Source organism: Miscanthus floridulus, chromosome 18 (assembly GCF_019320115.1).
Source record: "Miscanthus floridulus cultivar M001 chromosome 18, ASM1932011v1, whole genome shotgun sequence".
In the NCBI taxonomy this organism is placed as follows: domain Eukaryota; kingdom Viridiplantae; phylum Streptophyta; class Magnoliopsida; order Poales; family Poaceae; genus Miscanthus; species Miscanthus floridulus.
The window spans coordinates 21,483,711-21,506,814 of record NC_089597.1 but is presented as its reverse complement, the minus strand read 5'-3'; the positions used below and the strand labels follow the sequence as shown (position 1 = coordinate 21,506,814).

Sequence of the window (23,104 nt, the reverse complement as noted above, 5' to 3'; positions counted from 1 at the left end):
TATGTTACCTTTGATGTAAGTTGAAACCACTATGGCTTGGATGTAACCTATCGAACGTATTATGCTCCACGTATGTGAGCTTTTGATGAATTTCGCCTTTGCGGTCTATGGATCTCGTTGTTGGTTAAGTTCATCGCATTAATGTGTCAATTGATGCACTTGATGAGTTGTGTGATTGTGATGGATGATTGTGCCTCTGTTGATAGTACGAATTCATTTTCTCCATTAGGAGTCAGTTTGGCATAATTATACATTTCATCTACAAAATTTCCACATCGTCAGTGCTCATTGGCTATACATTTTGCAGATGGCTTACAATCTTCGTCGCGGTCGTAACCTTGGAGATGAGGAGCAAACACCTCCTCCACCACCGCCTACACCAGCTGAGCTAATGCAGACTGTTGTGGAAAGTCAGCGCATGCTAGCTGAGGCTATGCGCCAGATGGCTAACCGTGAGGATCGGCATGTCCGCCAGGGACCCGAGCCGAACCTAGTATAGCAGTTTTAAGGACTTCATGGACACAAAGCCTCCTATCTTTCGTGAGGCAGAAGAACCCTTACAAGCGGATGAATGGTTGAGCACGATAGAGCAAAGATTTGGATTGCTCCGTTTGACTGAAGGCATGAAGGCTACGTATGCAGGACACCAGCTCCAAGGCCCTGCAGGCATCTGGTGGACCCATCACAGGACCACCTTCCCTGCTAACGTTGAGATCGTCTGGAACCAGTTCCAGGCAGCCTTCAGGGGACACTTTATCCCTCCTGGTCTCATGGCCATCAAGCATACTGAGTTTATGAAGCTCACCCAAGGCAACAAGAGTCTCAATGAGTACCTCCAGGCATTCAACAACCTGGCAAGGTATGCTCCCGAGTTCGTCGATACTGACGCCAAAAGAATAGCTAGCTTCAAGAGGGGACTTTCCCCAAAACTGATGAAGTCAATGGGCAACTGCAAGTGTGTCACCTTCAATGAATTTATCAGTGACACTCTGACCCAGGAGAACAATGACAAGATTTATGCTGCTTCCAAGAACCGAAAAAGAAACTTTGAGGCTGGTGCTTCCCAGTCCAAGGCTCCAATGGTATCTAAGGCCCCGTACCAGTCCACCCAATGCTAATGTCCGGTACCGCCCACCGCAGAAGAAGAACCAAGCTAAAACCGGTTTCCGCAAGGGGTATACCATTTCCTTGCCGAAGAATACATCTGGGCAGAGTAGCTCCAATGTTCCACCATCAAACAGGCCATGCTGGAACTGTAACCAACCTGGTCATTGGGCAAACAGATGTCCCCATCCTCCCAAGAATGCTCAAGGAAACGTCCGTCAGGGGCGTGTTCACTATACTACAGTGGAGGAAATTCCTGCTGGTGAAGTGGTCACCGCTGGTAAGTTTCTTGTTAATGATCACCCTGCAGTTGTGCTCTTTGATTCGGGTGCTTCGCACTCCTTTGTGAGTTCTACTTTTGCATCTGAGCATAATATGAATGTGATTACAATTGTCAAGGGTGGGTATTGTATTAGTGCTGCTGGAAATAATATCCTGACTAACCAAGTAGTTAAAGATGTAAAGCTTGAGATTGGGGATCGAGAGTTCCGTATGGATCTTGTGGTTCTACCAGGGGTAGGAATTGATATAATCCTAGGAATGAAGTGGATGAGCCGGGAATGGAGTGTTGATCGACACGTCAACCCGTGTAGTAATGTTGAGGGATCCTGTGGATAAGAAGGGTTTTCTTGTGCAGTTACCTCGTGATATCTCTATTCACAATACAGCCAATGCTACCCTAGCCAAAGCCATTAAGGATCTACCGGTTGTCTGTGAGTTTCCAGATGTCTTTCCTGATGACTTGCCTGGATTACCTCCGGACCGCGATGTAGAATTCAAAATAGAACTCATTCCGGGTACGGCTCCCATTTCTCGAAGGCCCTATCGAATGCCGCCCAATGAGTTGGCTGAGCTGAAGAGTCAGTTGAATGAGCTATTGAAGAAAGGATTGATTCAGGCCTAGTTCTTCTCCTTGGGGTTGTCCAGCTATATTTGTGAAGAAGAAGGACGAGTCTCTACGCATGTGCGTGGATTATCGTCCCCTAAACGCTGTTACTATCAAGAACAAGTACCCTCTTCCTCGCATCGATATTCTGTTTGATCAACTCTCCAAAGCTAAGGTATTCTCCAAGATCGATTTGAGGTCTGGCTACCATCAGATCAAAATTCGTCCTGAAGATATACCTAAGACAGCTTTCTCTACTCGTTATGGCTTGTTCGAATACCTCGTCATGTCATTTGGGTTGACAAATGCTCCGGCACACTTTATGTACCTGATGAATTCGGTATTCATGCCGGAATTGGACAAATTTGTCGTCGTGTTCATTGATGATATCCTGGTATATTCTCAGAATGAAGAAGAGCATGCGGAACATCTGAGAATTGTTTTAACTCGGTTACGTGACAACCAGCTTTATGCTAAGTTCAGCAAGTGTGAATTCTGGTTGAACAAGATACCTTTTCTAGGTCATGTGTTATCTGGTGATGGAATTTCGGTTGACCCTACGAAGGTGCAAGAAGTCCTTGAGTGGAAGGCACCTACTACGGTCACAGAAGTTCAAAGTTTCTTGGGATCTGGCTGGCTATTATCGTCGCTTTATCCCGGATTTCTCAAAAATCGCCAAGCCCATGACTCGACTACTGCAAAAAGATGAGAAGTTTGTGTGGACTCCGAAGTGTGAAGAGGCTTTCCACACTTTGCGGACCTTACTAACCTCTGCTCCTGTATTGGCACAACCTGACATCGAGAAGCCTTTTGATGTCTACTGTGACGCATGTGGCACCGGTTTGGGGTGTGTTCTTATGCAGGAAGGCCGAGTAATTGCTTATGCTTCGCGCCAGCTTCGAAAGCATGAAGTCAACTATCCTACCCATGACTTAGAACTAGCCGCAGTTGTTCATGCCCTGAAGATTTGGAGACATTACTTGCTGGGTAATGTGTGCAACATCTATACTGACCATAAAAGCCTCAAGTACATCTTTACTCAACCCGAGTTGAACATGCGTCAACGACGCTGGTTAGAATTGATCAAGGACTACAACCTTCAAGTGCACTACCATCCTGGTAAGGCAAATGTTGTTGCTGATGCCTTAAGCAGAAAGGCCCATTGCAATTCCTTAGTTAGTGAAGACTTTCATCTGTCACACCTCCTTCATCCTGTAGTACTCCACAATATCACTGTGGATTGCTCTCTTAGAAGTCGAATTATCGAACTCCAGAAGACTGATGTGGGTGTGTTTCATATCAAACGGAAAATGAAAGAGAAAGAGACCAAGCACTTTAAAGTCGATGACAAGGGAATTCTCTGGTTTAATGATAGGCTGGTGGTACCCAAAGATAAAGAACTTAGAAATCAAATTATGGAGGAAGCCCATTCTTCAAAATTGTCCATCCATCCTGGTAGCAGTAAAATGTATCAAGATCTCAAGCTGTATTATTGGTGGACCAAGATGAAGAAAGAAATCGCAGCTTATGTGGCAAGGTGTGATAACTGTTGCAGAGTCAAGGCTATTCACATAAGGCCCGGACTATTGCAGCCACTATCTATTCCTGGCTGGAAGTGGGAAGAAATTAGTATGGATTTTATTGTTGGATTACCCACTACCAAAAAGGGTTGTGATTCCATCTGGGTTATCGTAGATCGTCTAACTAAATCTGCTCACTTTATTCCGGTCAAGTCTACCTATCATCCTCACAATTATGCTGAGATTTATTTTCAACAAGTGGTACGTCTCCATGGTGTACCCAAATCCATTGTTTCTGATAGAGGACCTCAGTTCACGGCTCGCTTTTGGGAGTGCTTACATCAGAATCTTGGCACTCATCTAATCCGCAGTTCCGCCTATCATCCGCAAACATCAGGACAGACTGAGCGTGTTAATCAAATTCTTGAAGACATGCTTAGAGCTTGTCTTATCTCTTGCAAAGGCTCTTGGGAAGACTGGTTACCTCTCGCTGAATTCTCTTATAACAACAGTTATCAAGAGAGTATCAAAATGGCTCCTTTTGAAGCTCTTTATGGCCGAAAGTGTAGAACTCCTTTGAACTGGGTGGAGTCCGGGGAAAGAAGATTCTATGGTATTGACTTTGTAAAAGAAGCCGAAGAGCAAGTCCGGACTATACAAAAGAATATGACTGCCGCTCAGGCTAGACAAAAGAGCTACGCTGATAAGAGAAGGAAACCTATTGAGTTTGAAGTAGGTGATCATGTTTATTTGAAGGTATCCCCTATGAAAGGAGTCAAGCGTTTTGGAATTAAAAGGAAGCTTGAGCCTCGATATGTTGGACCTTACCGCATTATCGAGAAAAGTGGAAGAGTAGCCTATAAACTCGATTTACCCCGTGAAATGGGTGCTATATTCCCGGTATTCCATGTGTCCCAGCTGAAGAAGTGTCTTCGTATTCCCGAGGAAAGAATAGCAACAAGGAAAGTCAACTTGAAATCTGATCTTTCTTATGAGGAAAAGCCCGTGCAAGTTCTGGATACTCAAGAAAGAGTGACTCGTACACGAGTGGTTAAATTATACAAGGTAGTTTGGAGTAATCATAGTGAACGGGATGCAACCTGGGAGCGGGAAGATTATTTAAAGGAAAACTATCCAGCTTTCTATACTGATTGGTACGCTTTCCAAATCTCGGGACGAGATTTTTCTAAGGGGGGAGGGCTGTAACACCCTAGGTGTTTGGCTTCCACTAATTGCATTTCATTTCATAAGCATGTGTATCATCTATGTCATCATTTCCATTGTCACTGAAACATACATATGCAACATTCGCACATTCTGTTTGTTTCGTATTTGAGTGCTTATGAATGATAGTATTGCAACATATGAATGCAGCATAAATTTCTCATACCTTGCAACATGGCAACATGGTAGAAATATGACAAGTGTAGAATAACAACCAAGCCATGAAACATATGAAACATTTCATTGCAACATATGATTGAATTGTTTGTTTTAGTTGTTTTATTCCATGTGATCATTAGAAGTGGTATAACAAGTTTGTAAAGTGGTTGATTATGGTCTAATACACCTTAACTACACTTAGGTTACTTGTTGGAACATTGTTCATGTAGATCAAAATGACCAAAATGCCCTCAAGTGCAAGTTTGACTTGAATTGACCCTTGGAGTCTCACTGTTTGACTGTTTAAAAAGTGTAACTTAGAGTCTATGCATGCTTGAGCAACCTAAAGCAAAGTGGTAGCTAATTTAGTAAGGAACAAAAGTTGTTTTATGGTCAACTCATGAAAATGTCTAGAACATGGTCAAACATGGCCCACAAGTCAGAATTTCATGCTAATCAACACTGAAAAATCTTGCTAAGTCATTGATGTCATTTCAGTGTGATCGAGCCATCTTTGGCTTGTTGTAACTTCTGATCCATGGCGAATTAGGTGAATGGTTCTTGAAAGTAAATTGCAGATGGATGTTTGGTCTACATTTTTCATGAACACTGTTTTTGCAAACCAAGCAACGGATTAGCCAGTTTACCGCGAGGAAGTCACGCTGTCAGGCTGCTCACCCCGACTGAATGGAAGCTACAGTGGTCGCGTTTTTCAGAAAACGCCGGACACGTGTGCGCCGCGCGTCGACGGCCGGCTGACCGCGCTGGCCACGCGCCGTGCGCCTCCTGGCGTCGCAGACGCGCCTTGAAGCCACTCGCGCCTGCCCGAACACACTCGCCTCCCCATTTCGCTTTTCCTCTCCTCCCACAGCACGCAGCGACGAGAGCTCTGCCGTCCGCCTTTGCCGACAAAGCATCGCCACTGCCGTACGAGCAAACCACCGCGAAAATGCGTTGCCCCGTCCGCCTGTAGCCTCGCCGTGTTCCCCTCCATCACCTCCACCGTTCAATCGAGTCGATTGAGCCTCGGTAAGAGCGCATTGCCATTTTCCCCCACCGCAGCCATGGCGGAAGCTCGCCGGAGTTGGCGCTCCACGCGGCCAGCTGCCCTCGCGCCGCTCCCATTCCTTCCTCTGCCACGCGCTAGCTCATAGGAACACCACCGAAGCTCGTGGGGTCACCGATAGGGGCTGTGTCGTCGTCAGTTCACCGGAGCCGGCCGTGCCGTGGCCGTGCGCCGCCATGTCAGTCGCCAACCCCTCTAGCCACCACCATAGCACCGATTGAGGTCACCAATAGATGCGCATGGTCATGGCGAACGTCGTAGAGTAGATGGTGTCGCCGGAGAAGCCACCGGCGTTGAGTTCCACCGTCGCCGAGGCCGCCTCCCCTGTTTCCCTCGCTGACGCGCGGGCCCTTCTTGTCAGCCGTCGCGGCTGAGGCGGGAGCCCAGCGTGGGCCGCGTCGCGTTGGGCCGCGCCAGCGCGTGAGTCGCGGGCCGCCGATTCTTGGGCTGGCCCGTGTAGGGCTGAGTGTTGTTTTCCTATTTTATTTCGTTTATTTATTTCATAGATTTATGTACATCTTGAAAAATATGTAGCTCCTAGTATATAGATCCAAATGCTATGGTTCTAATTTTGTTAAGTTCCTGGTCATGTCTAGTATTTAATAAAAATATAATAGGAGCACATGTTTTAGAAAACTTGGATGAATTAAATAGGAGTTTGAAATGTGTTTTTAGAAGCATGCAAACTTGTTTGAATTTTATCTTGAGTTTCTGTGGTCCAAAAATTATGAAATTTTGTGGGTCCTCTATTTTGGTTTATTAGAAGCTCTGGTAAAAATTTCAGAGCTAGTGCATGTGTAGTTTTTAAGTTATAGAATTTCCTTGTATTAATAGGTGGATCTTGTGTGAATTTTCATAATTTTTCTATAGATCCAGTGAAGGTGAAATTTTATGGGTGCTATTCTTATGCTAGAAGGATGCTAGGAAAAATGGGAAATCTGTTGATTGACACTTTTTAATAAGGTTTCCTAATTATGCTAGAAATAGACATGTCATCTGTTATTTTGGATACAGCAAGTTATGTTGGTCCAATGGCTTTGAAATTTTTATGGTAGTCTATGTGCAGCATGAGATAGCTACTGTAATTTTTGTAGATTTTTATGAATAGTTTTACTATATATTGCTTAAATCACCTAATTAACTAAATAAATTGGAAAAGGATATTAAATAATTTATTTAGAAGTTGGCACTATACTTTCTGATGTTTCTTAGGTATGAAAAACAAGTTGGTAAACTTGGTTTGGTCAAATTAGGCTTTTGCACCATCGTTAAATAATTAAGTTAGCAACCCTGTCATTGCGGGACAGATTCTAGGTCTACTGGAATTGGAATTGGTCAACTTCAGAATCATGCTTTGATGTTTACAAATAAATTGTAGAGAATTTCATAAGCTTTCCAGAATGTCCTCTTGCAAGTCATTTGGAGTTATAGAACTCTGGTTATGATAGAATTAAGTTACTACTTGTTGCATATGAAGCTTTAACTGTTGTTTTAAGTATGTCTTTACTATTCTAAGTTCATGGTACTGTTCCTAGGTGTTAGGCCTTTAACTGAAGATGAGCATCTTTATCTTAGGTTATGCAAGTTAGGTAAGTTGCTCTTGTTATTTAAGTTAAGTTGAGTACATGCTTAAAGTGATTTGAATAGAGCTAATTACTCGGTAAACGAGTGTCCAGTGACGTTTTCATAAACACCCATTGTGCTTCATTCATCATGAGCATCATGTCATCCCTTATGCATCCATGATATTTATCTCGTGCATCGGCATGCAATAGGTGTACCGGAAGGAGTAACCCTGCTGGAATTCGAGGAACTGAACGAGCAGCAGCAGCCGACACCGGAAGTTCAGGAGGAGCAGCCTTCAGGAGAAGTGCCAGACGAGGTCGCCGTTGAGTGCCCTGACCACCGTCCTTGCAACTTTGTGAAAGGCAAGCCCCGGAGCATATTAAGCCTCCTATTTTCCGAACTGCAGTTACAGTATTATTATTACATATATTGTTGCATTAAGTTTAGGTGTTGGATGCAAACACTTGCTGCATTTGTTACCCATTCCTTGTCCAGATATTGTTACCCTGAATCCTATGTAGCTCAGGCTCGAGTAGTGCTTAGCCCTGCTTTAACGCGGTAGAAGTCGGGTGATTTCCTGTCACCTGCGAGGAGATATAGGAAGATACATGTGGCACGGTTGGCTATATTTGCTATCGTGGAAAAGAACCAGTCCTAATTTGAAATGAAGACCGGACGGAGGCTTGCCGGTTTGCAGTGACTCCGTCTGTGTCGCTTAAGGACTGATTCTTGGAGCCTTTCCTGTTCATGTTGAACGCATGCCTCTCTCTTAGTTGGCCGGCCCGATGACCGACCGCGAAGCCGAGTAGCTCACCTCAGGCCGGGAGTCGATAAGTATAAAGTGCGCCTCGGAAGGGAGCCGTAGGCGTGAGTCCAAGGGCAGGTGATTTAAAAGTCCTGGTCGTCCTGGCAGAAGGGTAATCCCTGAGAGTGCTGGCGCTGATCGAACCCGCGAATTTGGTTCCTGAGATGTTCCAAAGGTGACCCACGGCTACCCTTGCAAAGTATGCCAGGGTGAGAGTTAGGAATATCCCCTCAGCTGAGTTGTAATTCGATTCGAATCGCCGTCTCTCCCGGTTAGTGAGAACTTGACGGGCTTATCTCCAATGTAGATACACTTAATAACTTAATGGTTCGGAAATGATGATATGATGATGACAGCCTTATTATACCTGCTATGGTTAATATTGTTTGCTCCTAATAAGTGAGTGCTCTAGTACAGGTGCTAATCTAGCGGACAGGTAAATAATGATAAGCTTGATGCTAAGTTTAAATTGGTTACTATAATCTTAAGCTCTTTTATGCATGATCCTTGGTGTCCTTTATTCTGATTTTTGTCGGGTAAGTCTATCTGAGTACCTTCTCGTACTCAGGGTTTATTTCCCACCTGTTGCAGATGACCAGTTCTTCTTTGGTTGCTGCAAGTACTGCCTTCTCCCTGCTGGGGATGAAGACTAGACCGTTGGGCACGGTCTCTACTAGTTCTCGTACCTGATAATGCTTTTGTGGGACATGACTCTGATCTTGGCAATGTATTTGAAAACTATGGTGTTTTGTACTAAACTATGTTGCTTCCGCACACTCAAACTTAGTTTGTAATATTTATTTGAACTCTGATGGATGTAATCCGAATGCTACTTATGAAATGTTGTAACGGATGATGTGTTGTGTTGAATCACTACGATCTTGGTTTGTATGTCGAGAGTTGGTTGAAATCCTTCGTGGTTTCCGGACTACCGGGATTATGGGAGCTTAAGTACAGGAATTTGATCACTTCGGTGATTGTTTTTGTACTTACGTTCTTATGATTTGGTCGGTTCTGTTATAGCCGTGTAGCTCCGGAAGCAGTGCAGCGCGGCTTCGTGGCGTCGTCTCCTGCTCCGGCGACACTGGCGGTGTCGCACGGCTTTGGCACTCCCCCTTCTTCTTCCTCTTCTCCCTCTGCTCTCTTGGCTTGGGTGCGTAGTGAATGGCCACCAAGTGGTGGCGGGGCGATGGGACAAGCTCTAGGGCACTCGGGGCCAAGGCTTTTATAGCCGAGCTCGGCCATGGAGCTCGGTGATCGGCGGCTGGTGATTAAGGGGGGATCGGAGGCGTGTGCATCTCATCCAACGGTGGTGTGAGGTTGCGTGAGCGCGGCGCAAGGGGGAGCAAGGCCATGCCCCGGGCGTGACCCCCTAGCCCACTCCTGCCACCGCTGTCGGTCCTTGGTCGCGCGGCGGTTGAGCGTGGGCGCGAGGAAGATGAATAGGAGGGCTGACATGCGGGGCCTGTGTGGCAGCGGCTGTAGGCAAGGCGAGAGCGGTGTGCGGGCATGAGCGGCGTGCGGGCTGGCTGCTGGGCCTGCGTGAGCTCATGGGCCGGCCTACTGCGGCGCGCTGGCGGGGCTGGCCAGTTGCTGTGCGCTGGCAGGCCGAGCCTGCTATGGGTCTGCTTTACTTCTTTATCTTTTTCTGTTTTATTTTCTTCTCCTTTGTTTGATTTCAAATTTGGTTTTGGAATTCGAATTAAAAATTGGTGCACCAAATTCATGGGAGTTTTAGATATGAGGCCCACAACATTATTATATAAATATTAGGAATTTATTTAGCTATTTTGTATAACAAAAATAGGTGTGGTTTTGTTATACAAAAATAGAATTAGTTTTTCTCTTTAAACCTTTATTCTTTGGTTTAAGTATTAATTATTTTATGGTTTATTACTTTATTGGAGTTGTTAAGCATATCATAACTCAAATGGAAATCCAAATCACATTTTGAATTAACAATGTATGCAATACTTTATTTGTTAGAATTTAAATAAACATAGTTAACTAATGACATGCCATGCTTATGTGTTGACTTGGGTTGGGGTTAGACCTAATGCATCTCTTAGGTTGGGTTTCTATACATGACACCCATCATCACATGGGAGTTCTAAGAAAATTTTTGTAGTTGGTATTTTTAGTGTATGGATTTTTGGGTTGTTATAGTCCTACCCCCTTAACAGAATCTCGTCCCCGAGATTAAAGCGTAACGTACTCTTTGAAGAGGTAAGGATATCGTAGCCGGAGGTCAGACTCTTTCTCCCACGTTGCTTCTCTCTCAGTGTGATTGCTCCATTGGATCTTGCACATATGGATAGTCTTGCTTTGGGTCTCTTTGGTATCTCTGCCCAGAATCATGATAGGATATTCTTTATACTCAAGTGTATCTTAAATGTCAAGTGTATCAGCTGGAACTACTTTATCGGGCTCTCTCAAACACTTGTGTAGCTGTGAGACATGGAATACGGGATGTACATCCATCAATTCCTCGGGTAGCTCAAGTTTGTAGGCGAGCTTCCCGATCCTCTTGCAAATCCTGTATAGGCCAACAAATCTAGGGGCAAGCTTTCCTTTCACATGGAATCTGATAGTTCCACATAGCGGGGATACCTTGAGATAGACGAAGTCTCCCACATTGAACTCAAGTCCTCTTCTTCTTTTGTCAGCATAGCTCTTGTATCGACTTTGGGCAATTCTCAAATTCTCTTTTACTTGCGCAACTCCTTCTTCTGCATCTTGGATCTTAGCGGAGTCAAAGAATGATCTTTCTCCCGGTTGAGACCACATCAAGGTGTCTTACAAGGTCTGCCATACAGAGCTTCAAACGGTGACATCTTGATACTGGCTTGGTAGCTGTTGTTGTAAGAGAACTCTGCATAGGGTAGGCATTTCTCCCAATCAGAGCCATAATTCTGTACACTAGCACGAATCATGTCTTCTAAGATCTGATTTACTTGTTCTGTCTGTCCATCTATCTGTGGATGGTAAGCGGTACTGAAATCAAGTTTGGTTCCAATGGACTTGTGCAGGGCTTCCTAGAATCGGGACACAAACTGAGGACCACGATCAGATACAATACTAGAGGGAGCTCCATGTAGCCTGAGAATATGCTCAACATATAGATCTGCTAATTTTTCAGCATCGGTCTTGGTCTTAACTAGTACAAAGTGAGCAATCTTGGTCAAACGATCAACAATCACCCAGATGGAATCATTGCCTTTCTGTGAACGGGGCAATCCAACTATGAAATCCATGGATATACTCTCCCATTTCCACTCGGGAACGTCAAGAGGCTTTAGCAAACCTGTAGGCCTTTGATGTTCAGCCTTGACTCTATTACAGGTGTCACAACGTGCCATATGTCCTGCAATGTCTGTCTTCATGCCCTTCCACTAGAAGTGTTTCTTCAAGTCTTGGTACATCTTTGAACCTCCAGGGTGAATACAGTACTTGGAATCGTGAGCTTCTGACAGAATTTCCTCTCATAGTACTAGGTCAGATGGAACACAGATTCTATTCTTGAACCAGATGGTTCCTTGTTCATCTTCCTAGTGGTTGGTCTTGTAGCCTAGTTTCATTAGACCACGGAGATATTTGATCTCCTTGCAGCTTTTTTGAGCCTGACGGATAAGATCTGTGAGATCATACTGTATGCGGAGCTCATTCAACAAGCCATGCGGTAGTATCTCTAGTTGGAAATCATCAATCTCTTCCTCGAGCTCAGGTGGTACGGATTCAATGATCAAAGTGTGACAGTAACTCTTGCGACTGAGAGCATCTACGACTACATTAGCTTTTCCCGGATGATTGTGGATTTCCAGGTCATAATCTTTGATCAACTCTAGCCATCGGCGTTGCCTCATATTTAGATCTTCCTGAGTGAAAAAGTACTTCAAGCTCTTGTGATCCGTATAGATATCACACTTGTTGCCTATCAAGTAGTGTCTCGATATCTTCAAGGCATGCACAACTGCTGCTAACTCAAGATCATGGGTTGGGTAATGGTTCTTGTGTTCTTTCAACTATCGGGACGCATATGCTATCACTCTTCCATCTTGCATCACTACACAACCAAGTCCTTGACGGGATGCATCACAATAGACCACGAAATCTTTGCTGATATCAGGCAATGCTAGCACAGGAGTTGTGGTAAGCTTCTGTTTCAGTTCCTGGAAGCTTTGTTCGCACATGGGCATCCATTCAAAGTCTTTAGTCTTCTTCAGAAGGTTGGTCATTGGACGAGCTATCTTGGAGAAGTTTTCGATGAATCAGCGATAATATCCAGCCAATCCCAAGAAACTTCTGATTTCTGTCACGTTACGGGGTTGATCCCACTCTTTCACAGCTTCAATCTTGGCTGGGTCAACTGCGACACCTTCAGCTGATAGTACATGGCCTAGGAAGGCAACTTCCTATAGCCAAAATTCGCATTTGCTGAACTTTGCATAGAGCTGATGTTGGGCTAATTTCTCAAGCACGGTCCTCAGATGATGTTCATATTCTTCAGCGGTGGGTGAATAGACAAGGATGTCATCAATGAATACTACCATGAACTTATCCAGTTCATCCATGAAAACCTTATTCATCATGTTCATAAAGTATGCAGGAGCATTCGTGAGTCCAAAGGATACCACAGTGAACTCAAACTGCCCATACCTAGTCACAAAAGCTGTCTTTGGGATGTCACTCTCTCGAATCTTCATCTGATAATAGCCGGATCTAAGATCAATCTTGGAGAAATACTTGGCACCTTTGAGCTGATCAAGTAGATCATCGATCCTTGGCAGGGGGTACTTGTTCTTGATGGTGACTGCGTTCAAGTTCCGGTAATCAATGCACATTCTCATTGAGCCATCCTTCTTCTTATCAAATAGAATAGGGGATCCCCAGGGTGAAGCACTAGGTCTGATATATCCCTTCGAGATGAGCTCATCAAGCTATTTCTTGAGCTCAGCCAGTTCATTAACTGACATGCGATAGGGTCTCTTAGCAATGGGTCCTGTTCCCGGCAAAAGATCAATGATGAACTCTACATCACGGTCTGGTGGCATACCCGGTAATTCTTCAGGGAACACATTGGGATAGTCTCTGACCACAGGCACATCATGAACTGTCTTCTCCTCTTTCTATGATTCTGAACTCGCTTTAAGGGCACACAAGATAGAGGTGGACTTTCCGGACTGGGGTTCACATCTAATGACTTGGCCTGATGGGTGGGTCACTTGGACGTATCTAGGTAAACATGATATGATACCTCGGTGAATGGTTAACCAATCCATACCTAAGATGACATCTAGGTTAGTGGAAGGTAACAGGGTTAGGTCGGCTTTAAAGATAAGGCCCTCAATGGTAAGACTCGCTCCCTTACAGATGTGGGTGCATTTTAGGTCTCCTAAAGGTAAACTAGTGATAATAGGCTTTTCACGTGGGGTTACAGGCAGGTCATGTTCTCGTGCAAACTTGGATGATATGTAAGAACAAGTTGCTCTAGAGTCAAATAGAACTGATGCAGTATTGCCATTAACTAAAAACATACCGTACACAAAGTTAGGGGCAGCCTGTGCTTCCTCGGCGTCTAGATGGTTGAGACGTCCACGAGTAGCAGATCCCTTGAACTGAGACTTCTGAGCAGCTGAGTTCTGAGGGCACTTAGCAGCTTTGTGACCTAGTTGGCCACAAGCAAAGCAGGTGAAAGGCGTACCGCCTGTAGGGGTTGGCGCGGGTGCCTTCCAGTTTCCAGTGCTTGGTGCGGAGCGGTTCTGTGCTGGGCATTCATTCACAGAGCGGGGATGGTTGAAACGGTCCTGAGTGTTGTAGTCCTGAATATAACGGTCCCGGGTGTAACGATCCTGAGCAGGGCGAGAGTATTTGGTGGTGTAGCCTCCACTACCCCTACTCGATCCAGGGTTGTCATCCCTGTTGTGGCAAGAGCGTTCCTTGGATGGTGTATCTCTGCGGAACCTCTTGCGATCATGACCACGGAAGGACTCCTCAGGCTTACGCTTCCTCTCCCTATACTCCTCTCTAGCTTCAGCGTGATCCTTCTCGATCTGGATGCAGCGATCCACCAGAGCACGCAACGTGTTACTCTCAATACCGCCAAACTTCAGCTTGATGTGCGGGTTAAGTCCCTTGCGGTAATAGTACAGCTTCTCCTTCTCAGAGTTCACAACATAGGAAGGTGCATAGCGTAGAAGGTTGGTGAAACGAGTAGTGTACTCAGTCACCCTGTCTTTTCCCATCTTGATGTTGCGGAACTCCTCAGCATTGGCCTCCATGACACCCTTGGGAATGTGATACTCATTGAATGCTTCGGTGAACTCGTCCCACGAGATGTTGGCAGGGTCCTCATGGGAATCACTGAAACTGTCCCACCAGGCACGTGCTGCACCTATGAGCTGGTGTGCGGCTGCTCCAACACACTCATCATCGGTGAAAGTGGTGAGGTCAAGCTTCTTCTCCATCTCCTTAAGCCAGTCATCGGCTACAAGCAGGTACCATCATAGGTAGGTGGTCTTAGCTTCAGGAATCCTTCTAGCTTCCTTTGGAAGTCGTTCTGCTGACCTCCCTGGCGATGGTTTGCTCCTTCCACAAGAGCTACAAGAAGCTGGGTCTGTTGTGCCATCACTTCTGCCAGGTTCAGTGGTGGTGGTGGAGGAATGTTTTCCTCAGGCGGTGGAGTATTCTCTAGGTTGAAGGGTATCCCTCCACTTCCACGGCCACGGCCACAACCATGGTTGTTGCCACCATGCCCCCCATTTGGTTCGACTAGTTTGGGGGTGGGCGCACGTCCACAGTTCATTAGGCGATTAGATCAGCGGTTCGACATCTACAATACGGATCATAGAGAATTTAGTGTTTGTGCCATAAGTGCTTATAATTCGATATGATTACATGATTTTGATGATTTAAAGAAAAACATTTATACTATCCAACACTCATTACAAAGAAGCAATAAGATCCATAAGATGCAATAAGATCCAAAACATTCATTACATGGGTTTTATTACATAGCTTCATCTCCAGTAGCTACACTTGAAGTGTGAGAATCGTACTACGCATAATGTCTCATAATACATCTCATAAGGGGTACATCATGGGGTACAACTTATGGAAGCTACTAACATGACTCTTGACCACGCAGGGTCATCCTACTCTAACTCGTACACTGCAGCTAGGATACGACTGTTCTCGATCTCGATCTCCTCGTCTGACTTGTGAAGTCAGGACACGTACTTCAAGGCCTCGGCGAGCTCCTCAGTAGGCTTGGCTCCAGGTAGAGTAGGGCAGGCGTCTAGGTTGAGGCGAGTCGGGGCTAGCTCAAACTCCTCTATCCTAGGCTTTGTCTTGCTGCGAATCTCCTTGGGTAGCTGATCCCACATACCCTTCATCTCCCTGAGGTGCTTCTTGTCAGACTTCTGCCGAGCCGGCCAGGTTCTCTCACACTTGTCCTGTAGGTACTCAGTCTGCCTGAGTGCCTCGATCAGGTGACCCTGGTTGCGAATGGCCTTCTTCCTGAACTCCTCTAGCTCTTGAGTCATGGTCTTGTTCCAAGACTGGATCTTCAGCATATCAATCCCCTTGGATCTCTCTTTGTCTCCTCTGCGGTTGAACTCGGCCTTCTTGTCATCCAACTCTCTTTGCAACTCCAAGACCTTACTGTCGAGGTAGCAGTTCCTGTTGCCTAGGTCCACGGCTTTGTCCTATAAGTCTGTGACCTCAGTTCTGTGGACTTCTTCATGACGGTTGAGCTTGTCCTGTAGCTTGGCAACTGTCTCTAGTAGACTAGCTCGCTCCTGTGCTCCCTACGAGTCTCGCTCCTGGTACTCCCACCGAAGGGCCTGGTCCTAATGTCTCCTCTGCTCTAGCTGGGTCATGTACCTGTCCTACTCCAGTAGGTGGATAGCTGAGACGTGAAGGCATCTATCCTCCTCAGCAAGGATAACTCTGTCGGCTACAAAACTCTGCTCACTAGGGGTAAGGCTGAGGTCGAGGGACTGGGGAAGTAGACGGAACTCTGTCGCCTTCAGGTGCTCGTAGTGGTCCCTCATCACTCTGTGAAGTGCCTTGTGTGAGATAGCTTGCAGTCCCTCCTCGACTGTGTCCTCTATAGTCAACTCGGTGAAAGCTGGGACAGAAGGTAAGGTAGTGCTAGCTGGGAACTCGACTAAGGCGACAATCGGTCCTTCGATTCCTCCTTCCTGAGCTGGCTTCCCAGTGCAGGTGACCTTGACAAGCTCGTCGGGGACACCTAACGTGACAAGAACTCGGCAGAGGGTCTGTGCAAAACCCTCGAGCTCATGTAGGTCGAAGGCGAGCTTGGCGTGGTCCAGGGGTAGCGATCCTAGAGGCGGCCAGTCGATGTTCGTTGCCATCTGCATGTTTTAAGGAATCAGGTGTTAGCAGGTCAATAATAGATAAACCTTGCATAAAAGTAAATGCAGGGTTGGTATATAACCGAAAGAAGGGCTGTTCACGTCCTATTCTATTGTCCATTCCTAAGGGTTTCGTCCTATGGTCAAGTATGGCTCAGATACCAACCGAAACGACCCCAATTTCCGCGAAGGGAAATCCACAACGTCGAAGTGTAATAAGACCATTGTAGATCATATTACCTAATTTCCAGTCGAATATCACATCCATACAACGATAATATCAGAGTACAAGTAGTGCGGAATTACATAAATTATTACCTCGCCGCATTAGCAGAATCAAAAGTAGCATTCATTCAGAACAGCTTGAAGATAAGATCGCCAAACTCGAGCGTAGGCACGAACCCCTCAACTATCAAACTCCTCAGAGCTATACTCCTCAGAAGAACCTGTGTGCCAAAATTCATCAGTACGATTTGTACTGGCCACTCCCAACCCTATGAGCATTGCTTTGTGGAAAATGGATGCAAGTTGGATATAATCAAAAGGAACCTATAAGGCTGGGGTTTCCTATGCATTTAGCATATCAAGTATATATATAAGTATAGTCAAGTTTTAACACCATTTCCACACACATTCCACCCCATTTCCATTCCAGAGCCAGGTTTCGATCCTGGGATCGATATACCACCATCACCACACCATCGCCATACCATAACCATACCATCGCTCAGTCGACAGGCCAACTCCCTCTCGGCACTATCTCAAGGCCCGTAGCCCCTGGCTACGACCGACACTCTCTCACGGGGGAAGAAGAGGACTCATCTCACTATCTAGTTTAAGCGAAACCCAGGAAAGGTCCATAGTCGACAAGTCGGCACATGTATCGATCGATCAACCATACACTCTGCAGAGGTTTTACATAACCACAAGATCCGCCTTCCTTGCTGACCGTCGTCAACTGGGCTAATTTCGACCGCTTGCTAGCCTAAGATAATGCCACTCTACCATTCAGCCCTGATACACCCCAAGTCTAGTCTGGGGTGGCTGAAACTGTGAGTCATGAGCCGGGTCCACAAGGTCTCCATGAAGTCTCGGAAGGGTGTGGGGGAAAATCCTCCGTGCCCCGTACCTCCTTACACTGTCCGCTATCAACCTAGCAGTAGTGGCAATATCCTACCAAGTAGTCCGGCCGTCCCGCACCATATAGGGTGAGTGGTACGTAAGGCTTCCCGGTGAATCTGAGTACTAGTAAGTCCTTAGGGATGACCAAGCCAGAATGTCTTCATCAGGGTTTCCATTTATCGTGCCACCACAGCACCTCCATCCCGGGCTCCTCCCATCACAGGTTTACACCCAGGACCACCTCATATACCATTTACCCACCACAGGTATCCATTCCAGGGGTGCCCAGGTAGCACCACGTGGCAAGACTTGCCCCAGGCTCGTCATATACTCTGACTTGGTCAACACAACCCTCACCCTCCACACACCCAGGTCACACACGCAGCACTCTCCCCATAGTCCAGATGACACTAGTTTCCACCACGCTTGTAGTATAAGCGTAGTAGAAGTATAAGTAATGAAATATATAGCAGTAAGCGTGTGTCTAGCCTAATAGCTGGGTATGCAGGGGTATGGTTGCGTCAAGGTAAAGGCCATCAAATAAGTATACTACCATGCAAGTCCTATCATAGTATGATTATAACAGTAAAGTAAAGCAATAGATGTTCTATATTAGCCATGCGTAATAGGTGCTACAAGATTGGGTGGAATGTGGCACCTTCAGTGTAGTCATCTCCGTACTCCTCACGGTATTCACGATCCTCGTCCGTCTGGTTCTCCTCCGAGTCTGCAAACGATCGCATTATAGTCGCGTTAGCGACGTCTATAGAATAGCACAAAGAAGCAATGAAAATTCAAAAGAGCCAAATGCACTCAAACATGGGTTCATTGCATAGAGCTCGAGTTTAGATGAATTTTGGTCCTGGTTTCATATTTTTCTGAGGTCATATGAATTAGTTATGAATTTCTGAAGTTTAAATCATTTCTGAAAATGGAAAAGGCCGAATTAATTCTGGGCTGACACGTGTCATGCTATGACTGGTCCACGTGGCATGCTGATGTTAGCATGACGTTAGCATCTCGGTTCTGAGCTGACAGGTGGGGTCCAGTTGACGTCAGCATGACATCATCAACGTCATCAGTTCCGACAGGTGGGTCCAGGGGCTCTTGGGTCACTGACATGTGGGTCCGGTCAAAGTCAACATCAGTCAACTATGAGTCAAAGGTCAACGGTCTATGGCAATGGTCAGGGTCACTGATGTGTGGGGCCTGGGGTACTGACATCAGCAGCTGATGTCATCGTGACGTCAGCATGACGTCACCTTGGCTGTGTTGGCTTCTGACGTGTGGGTCCCGTGTGACGTCAGCATGACATCAGCATCTGACATGTGGGTCCAGAGTGTCCGTGCCACTGACATGTGGGCCAGGTCAACGGTCAACGGTCAACATGGGCCGGGTCTCAAACGGGCTCTGGTGGGCTCGGGTTGGGCCGATCTAGGCCGGGCTGACCTGGACACATGGCAGGCTGTGACGCAGCCACGTCACAACCTTGGGCCTCCACTGGGCTATGGTCTACGGCTGTGGGCGTGAGCGTGGCTCACGGTGGACCAAGAGGCGCTGGTCTATGGACCTAAGGCAGGGTGCATGGTGGACCAAGCCTACCTCTCTTTCCTCGGGCATGGTCTATGAGCACCGGGTTCATGCGTGGGTGATCGGCGAGTGGAGTTTCCCCTGTTTCTCCCGCGGCTATGCTCCCACCGGCGGCGTGCCTCGTCGGCGAGCCTTGCCGTAGGCGTTGTCGTCCAATCAAGGTGGGGGAACGCTTCACCAGGCTTCGGTGAACATGGTGGTGGGGTCTAGGTGGTGGCCAGGGCTTTCCAGGGTTCTGGCCATGGCGAACAGCAAATAGGCATGGCGGTGCTCGTCGGTGTGGCTTGGACGGGGCGATGTGTTGGCTGGACGCTTGCTTGGCAGGGTGCGTTAGCTACCCGTGGCTCTAGTGAACAGGTCGGCCGAGACATGGAGGCGTCAGGTGCTCCCAGCGGTCCTGGCCACGGTGGAGTCGACGCGATGGCGACGGCGCTCTGGCCGCGGCGTGGTGTGGTCTTCGGGAGTCCTCCGGTGGCCTTCGCCTTCCTTGATCGCAGGTGTGGTGTTTTTCCATGGCGAGAAGGAGCCAGCCAAGGCGGTGGCGTCACTTCTACTGCGGTGATGCGGCCGCGGTGGCCTCGCCACGGCCGTGCGCGTGGCTGCGGTGTGCGTCCGTGTGTGCTCGTGTCCAGGGGGCTTAGGAGGGGGTCTCAGCGGCGAGAAGCTCACCGTCGGTGTTGTGGAAGATGGGATGGCGGTGCAGTGGCGGGTCATAGCCATGTAGCTCCGGAAGCAGTGCAGCGTGGCGTCGTGGCGTCGTCTCCTGCTTCAGCGACACCGGCGGCGTCGCACTGCTTCGGAACTGCCCCTTCTTCTTCCTCTTCTCCCTCTGCTCTCTTGGCTTGGGTGCGCAGTGAACGGCCACCAAGTGGCGGCGGGGCGATGGGACAAGCTCTAGGGCACCCGGGGCTGAGGCTTTTATAGCCGAGCTCGGCCATGGAGCTCGGTGATCGGCGGCTGGTGATTGAGGGGGGATCGGAGGCATGTGCATCTCATCCAACGGTGGCGTGATGTTGCGTGAGCGCAGCGCAATGGGGAGCAAGGCCATGCCCTGGGCATGACCCCCTGGCCTGCTCCTGCCACCGCTGTCGGTCCTTGGCCGCGCGGGCGGTTGAGCGTGGGCGCGAGGAAGATGAATAGGAGGGCTAACATGCGGGGCCCGTGTGGTAGCGGCTGTAGGCGAGGCGAGAGCAGCGTGCGGGCGTGAGCGGCGTGCGGGCTGGCTGCTGGGCCTGCGTGAGCTCGTGGGCCGGCCTGCTGCGGCGCGCTGGCGGGGCTGGCCGGTTGCTATGAGCTGGCGGGCCGAGCCTGCTATGGGTCTGCTTTACTTCTTTATCTTTTTTTGTTTTATTTTCTTCTCCTTTGTTTGATTTCAAATTTGGTTTTGGAATTCAAATTAAAAATTGGTGCACCAAATTCATGGGAGTTTTAGATATGAGGCCCACAACATTATTATATAAATATTAGGAATTTATTTAGCTATTTTGTATAACAAAAATAGGTGTGGTTTTGTTATACAAAAATAGAATTAGTTTTTCTCTTTAAACCTTTATTCTTTGGTTTAAGTATTAATTATTTTATGGTTTATTACTTTATTGGAGTTGTTAAGCATATCATGACTCAAATGGAAATCCAAATCACATTTTGAATTAACAATGTATGCAATACTTTATTTGTTAGAATTTAAATAAACACAGTTAACTAATGACATGCCATGCTTATGTGTTGACTTGGGTTGGGGTTAGACCTAATGCATCTCTTAGGTTGGGTTTCTATACATGACACTCATCATCACATGGGAGTTCTAAGAAAAATTTTGTAGTTGGTATTTTTAGTGTATGGATTTTTGGGTTGTTACATGACACGTGCCGCTCTAGGAATTGGAAGCCGTCAGAATTGGAAGCCGTCAGGGCCCTACCGGTCCCTGCGCAGATTGGTGCACACCGCGTGCTTGCTGGGTCTTGGCATTGTTTGGCTACAGGCACGTCGCCTGAAGCTAGATATTTTTATTATTTTAAGTAGCTTTGCAAGCAACATGAGAGGTATGAGGATGGCGGTAGCAGGAAGAGTGACCTCATGCGACCACGTATGAAGATTTTTATATAAAAATGTTGCCCTCCATGAGATCTACAACTTTCTAGTTTTGAGTTTTTTTATTTGAGATTGATTAAGATACTGAAAGTAAAATAATATTTTAGGAGCTTATTAACTGCGTACCAAGCTTTTCGCTTTGGAAAAATCATCTTTCTTATATGGTGTCCAGATAAAGATACTTTGTATATGACAATTGTAGCTCAGGATGGCGGTAGCAGGAAAAGTGGCTCGAAGACGAGTAGGATGGAAGAGGAGGCCTACTCATATAGGAGAGATATAGATGCCAATGGTAAGTAGCCCATTTTCTACTTGTTCTCCACAATACCAATAGCATTAAGCAAGCAAACATGCATGCCTTTAGAAACTGTGTACAAAACATTTCATTATAAAAAACTAGTTGGTGTTGTGATTAGGAGTAGGACATGTAAGAAAATGAGTCTGGCAAAGATAAATCGGAGGCCTCCCAGCGATTCAGCTCATGTTGGCGTATCCCTACGCGAGACGTGCCGCTCTAGGATTTGGAAGCCGTCGGGGCCCTCCCGGTCCCTCCGCAGATTGGTGCACGCCACGTGCCTGCTGGGTCTTGGCATTGTTTGGCTGCAGGCACGTCACCTGAAGCTCGACACTTTTGTTATTTTAAGTAGATTTGCATGCAACATAAGAGGTATGAGGATGGCGGTAGCAGGAAGAGTGGCCTCATAGGACCACGTATGAAGATTTTTATATAAAAATAGTTGCCCTCCATGAGATTTACAACTTTCTAGTTTTGAGTTTTTTCATTTGAGATTGTTAAGATACTTAAAGTAAAATAATATATTAGGAGCTTATTAACAGTGTACCAAGCTTTTCGCTTTAGAAAAATCAGCTTTCTTATATGGTGTCTGATAAAGATACTTTGTATATGACAATTGTAGCTCAAGATGGTGGTAGCAGGAAGAGTGGCTCGAAGACTGAGTAGGATGGAAGAGGAGGCCTACTCATATAGGAGAGATATAGATGTCAATGGTAAGTAGCCCATTTTCTACTTGTTCTCCACGATACCAATTGCATTCTGCTCTATGTATGACTATATGCCATGTTCCTACTGCAATGTGTTATATTTTTCTTATCGTGATTTCATTTAGAGTTTTTCATGATGCTATCATTATTTTAAATAGTACTAGAATATGTTATTAAACTTGACGAAAATGGCTGTATCTGTGGAGTTCATAGTTTTCCTACATTTGCCAACATTTTTTTAGAAAGGATGGCGAAAGTTTGCCGCAAGTTTTATTAGACGATGTAAAAGGAATTAACCATACCAAAATCAACAGTCACATCAGGAGGCCCCTCCCCTATTAACAACAATAGACACCACTACTGAAAACAAGTGCCGAAAAAACCTTAGACCTGCTGAAAAAACAGAAGAACCCCCATAGCTCTAGGGAGCCGACCTATGTCCACAACCACAACTGAAGGAAAACTGTCTAAAGAACCTAGACCACTATTCTTATTGAGGCTCTTCATGCCAAGGAGCCAAAGCCAAAGAAGTCAAAGAACCAAAGAAGTAGTTCAAGAGAAAGGAGAAGCTGATCTTCCTACCATTGTTTCAAG

At 46.5% G+C, this 23,104-nt stretch overlaps 1 protein-coding gene across 1 annotated transcript in view; it reads left to right on the top strand.

The window, feature by feature from the left end:
- The window catches only part of LOC136523437 (uncharacterized), a 52,185-nt gene extending 29,716 nt beyond the window's left edge, over positions 1 to 22,469 (top strand). Inside the window, exons 18-19 of the mRNA XM_066517123.1 lie at positions 21,681 to 21,800; positions 22,426 to 22,469. Coding sequence (XP_066373220.1) covers positions 21,681 to 21,800; positions 22,426 to 22,469 — 164 coding nt within the window. The remainder of the gene's footprint in view (positions 1 to 21,680; positions 21,801 to 22,425) is intronic.
- Positions 22,470 to 23,104: the final 635 nt, after the last annotated feature.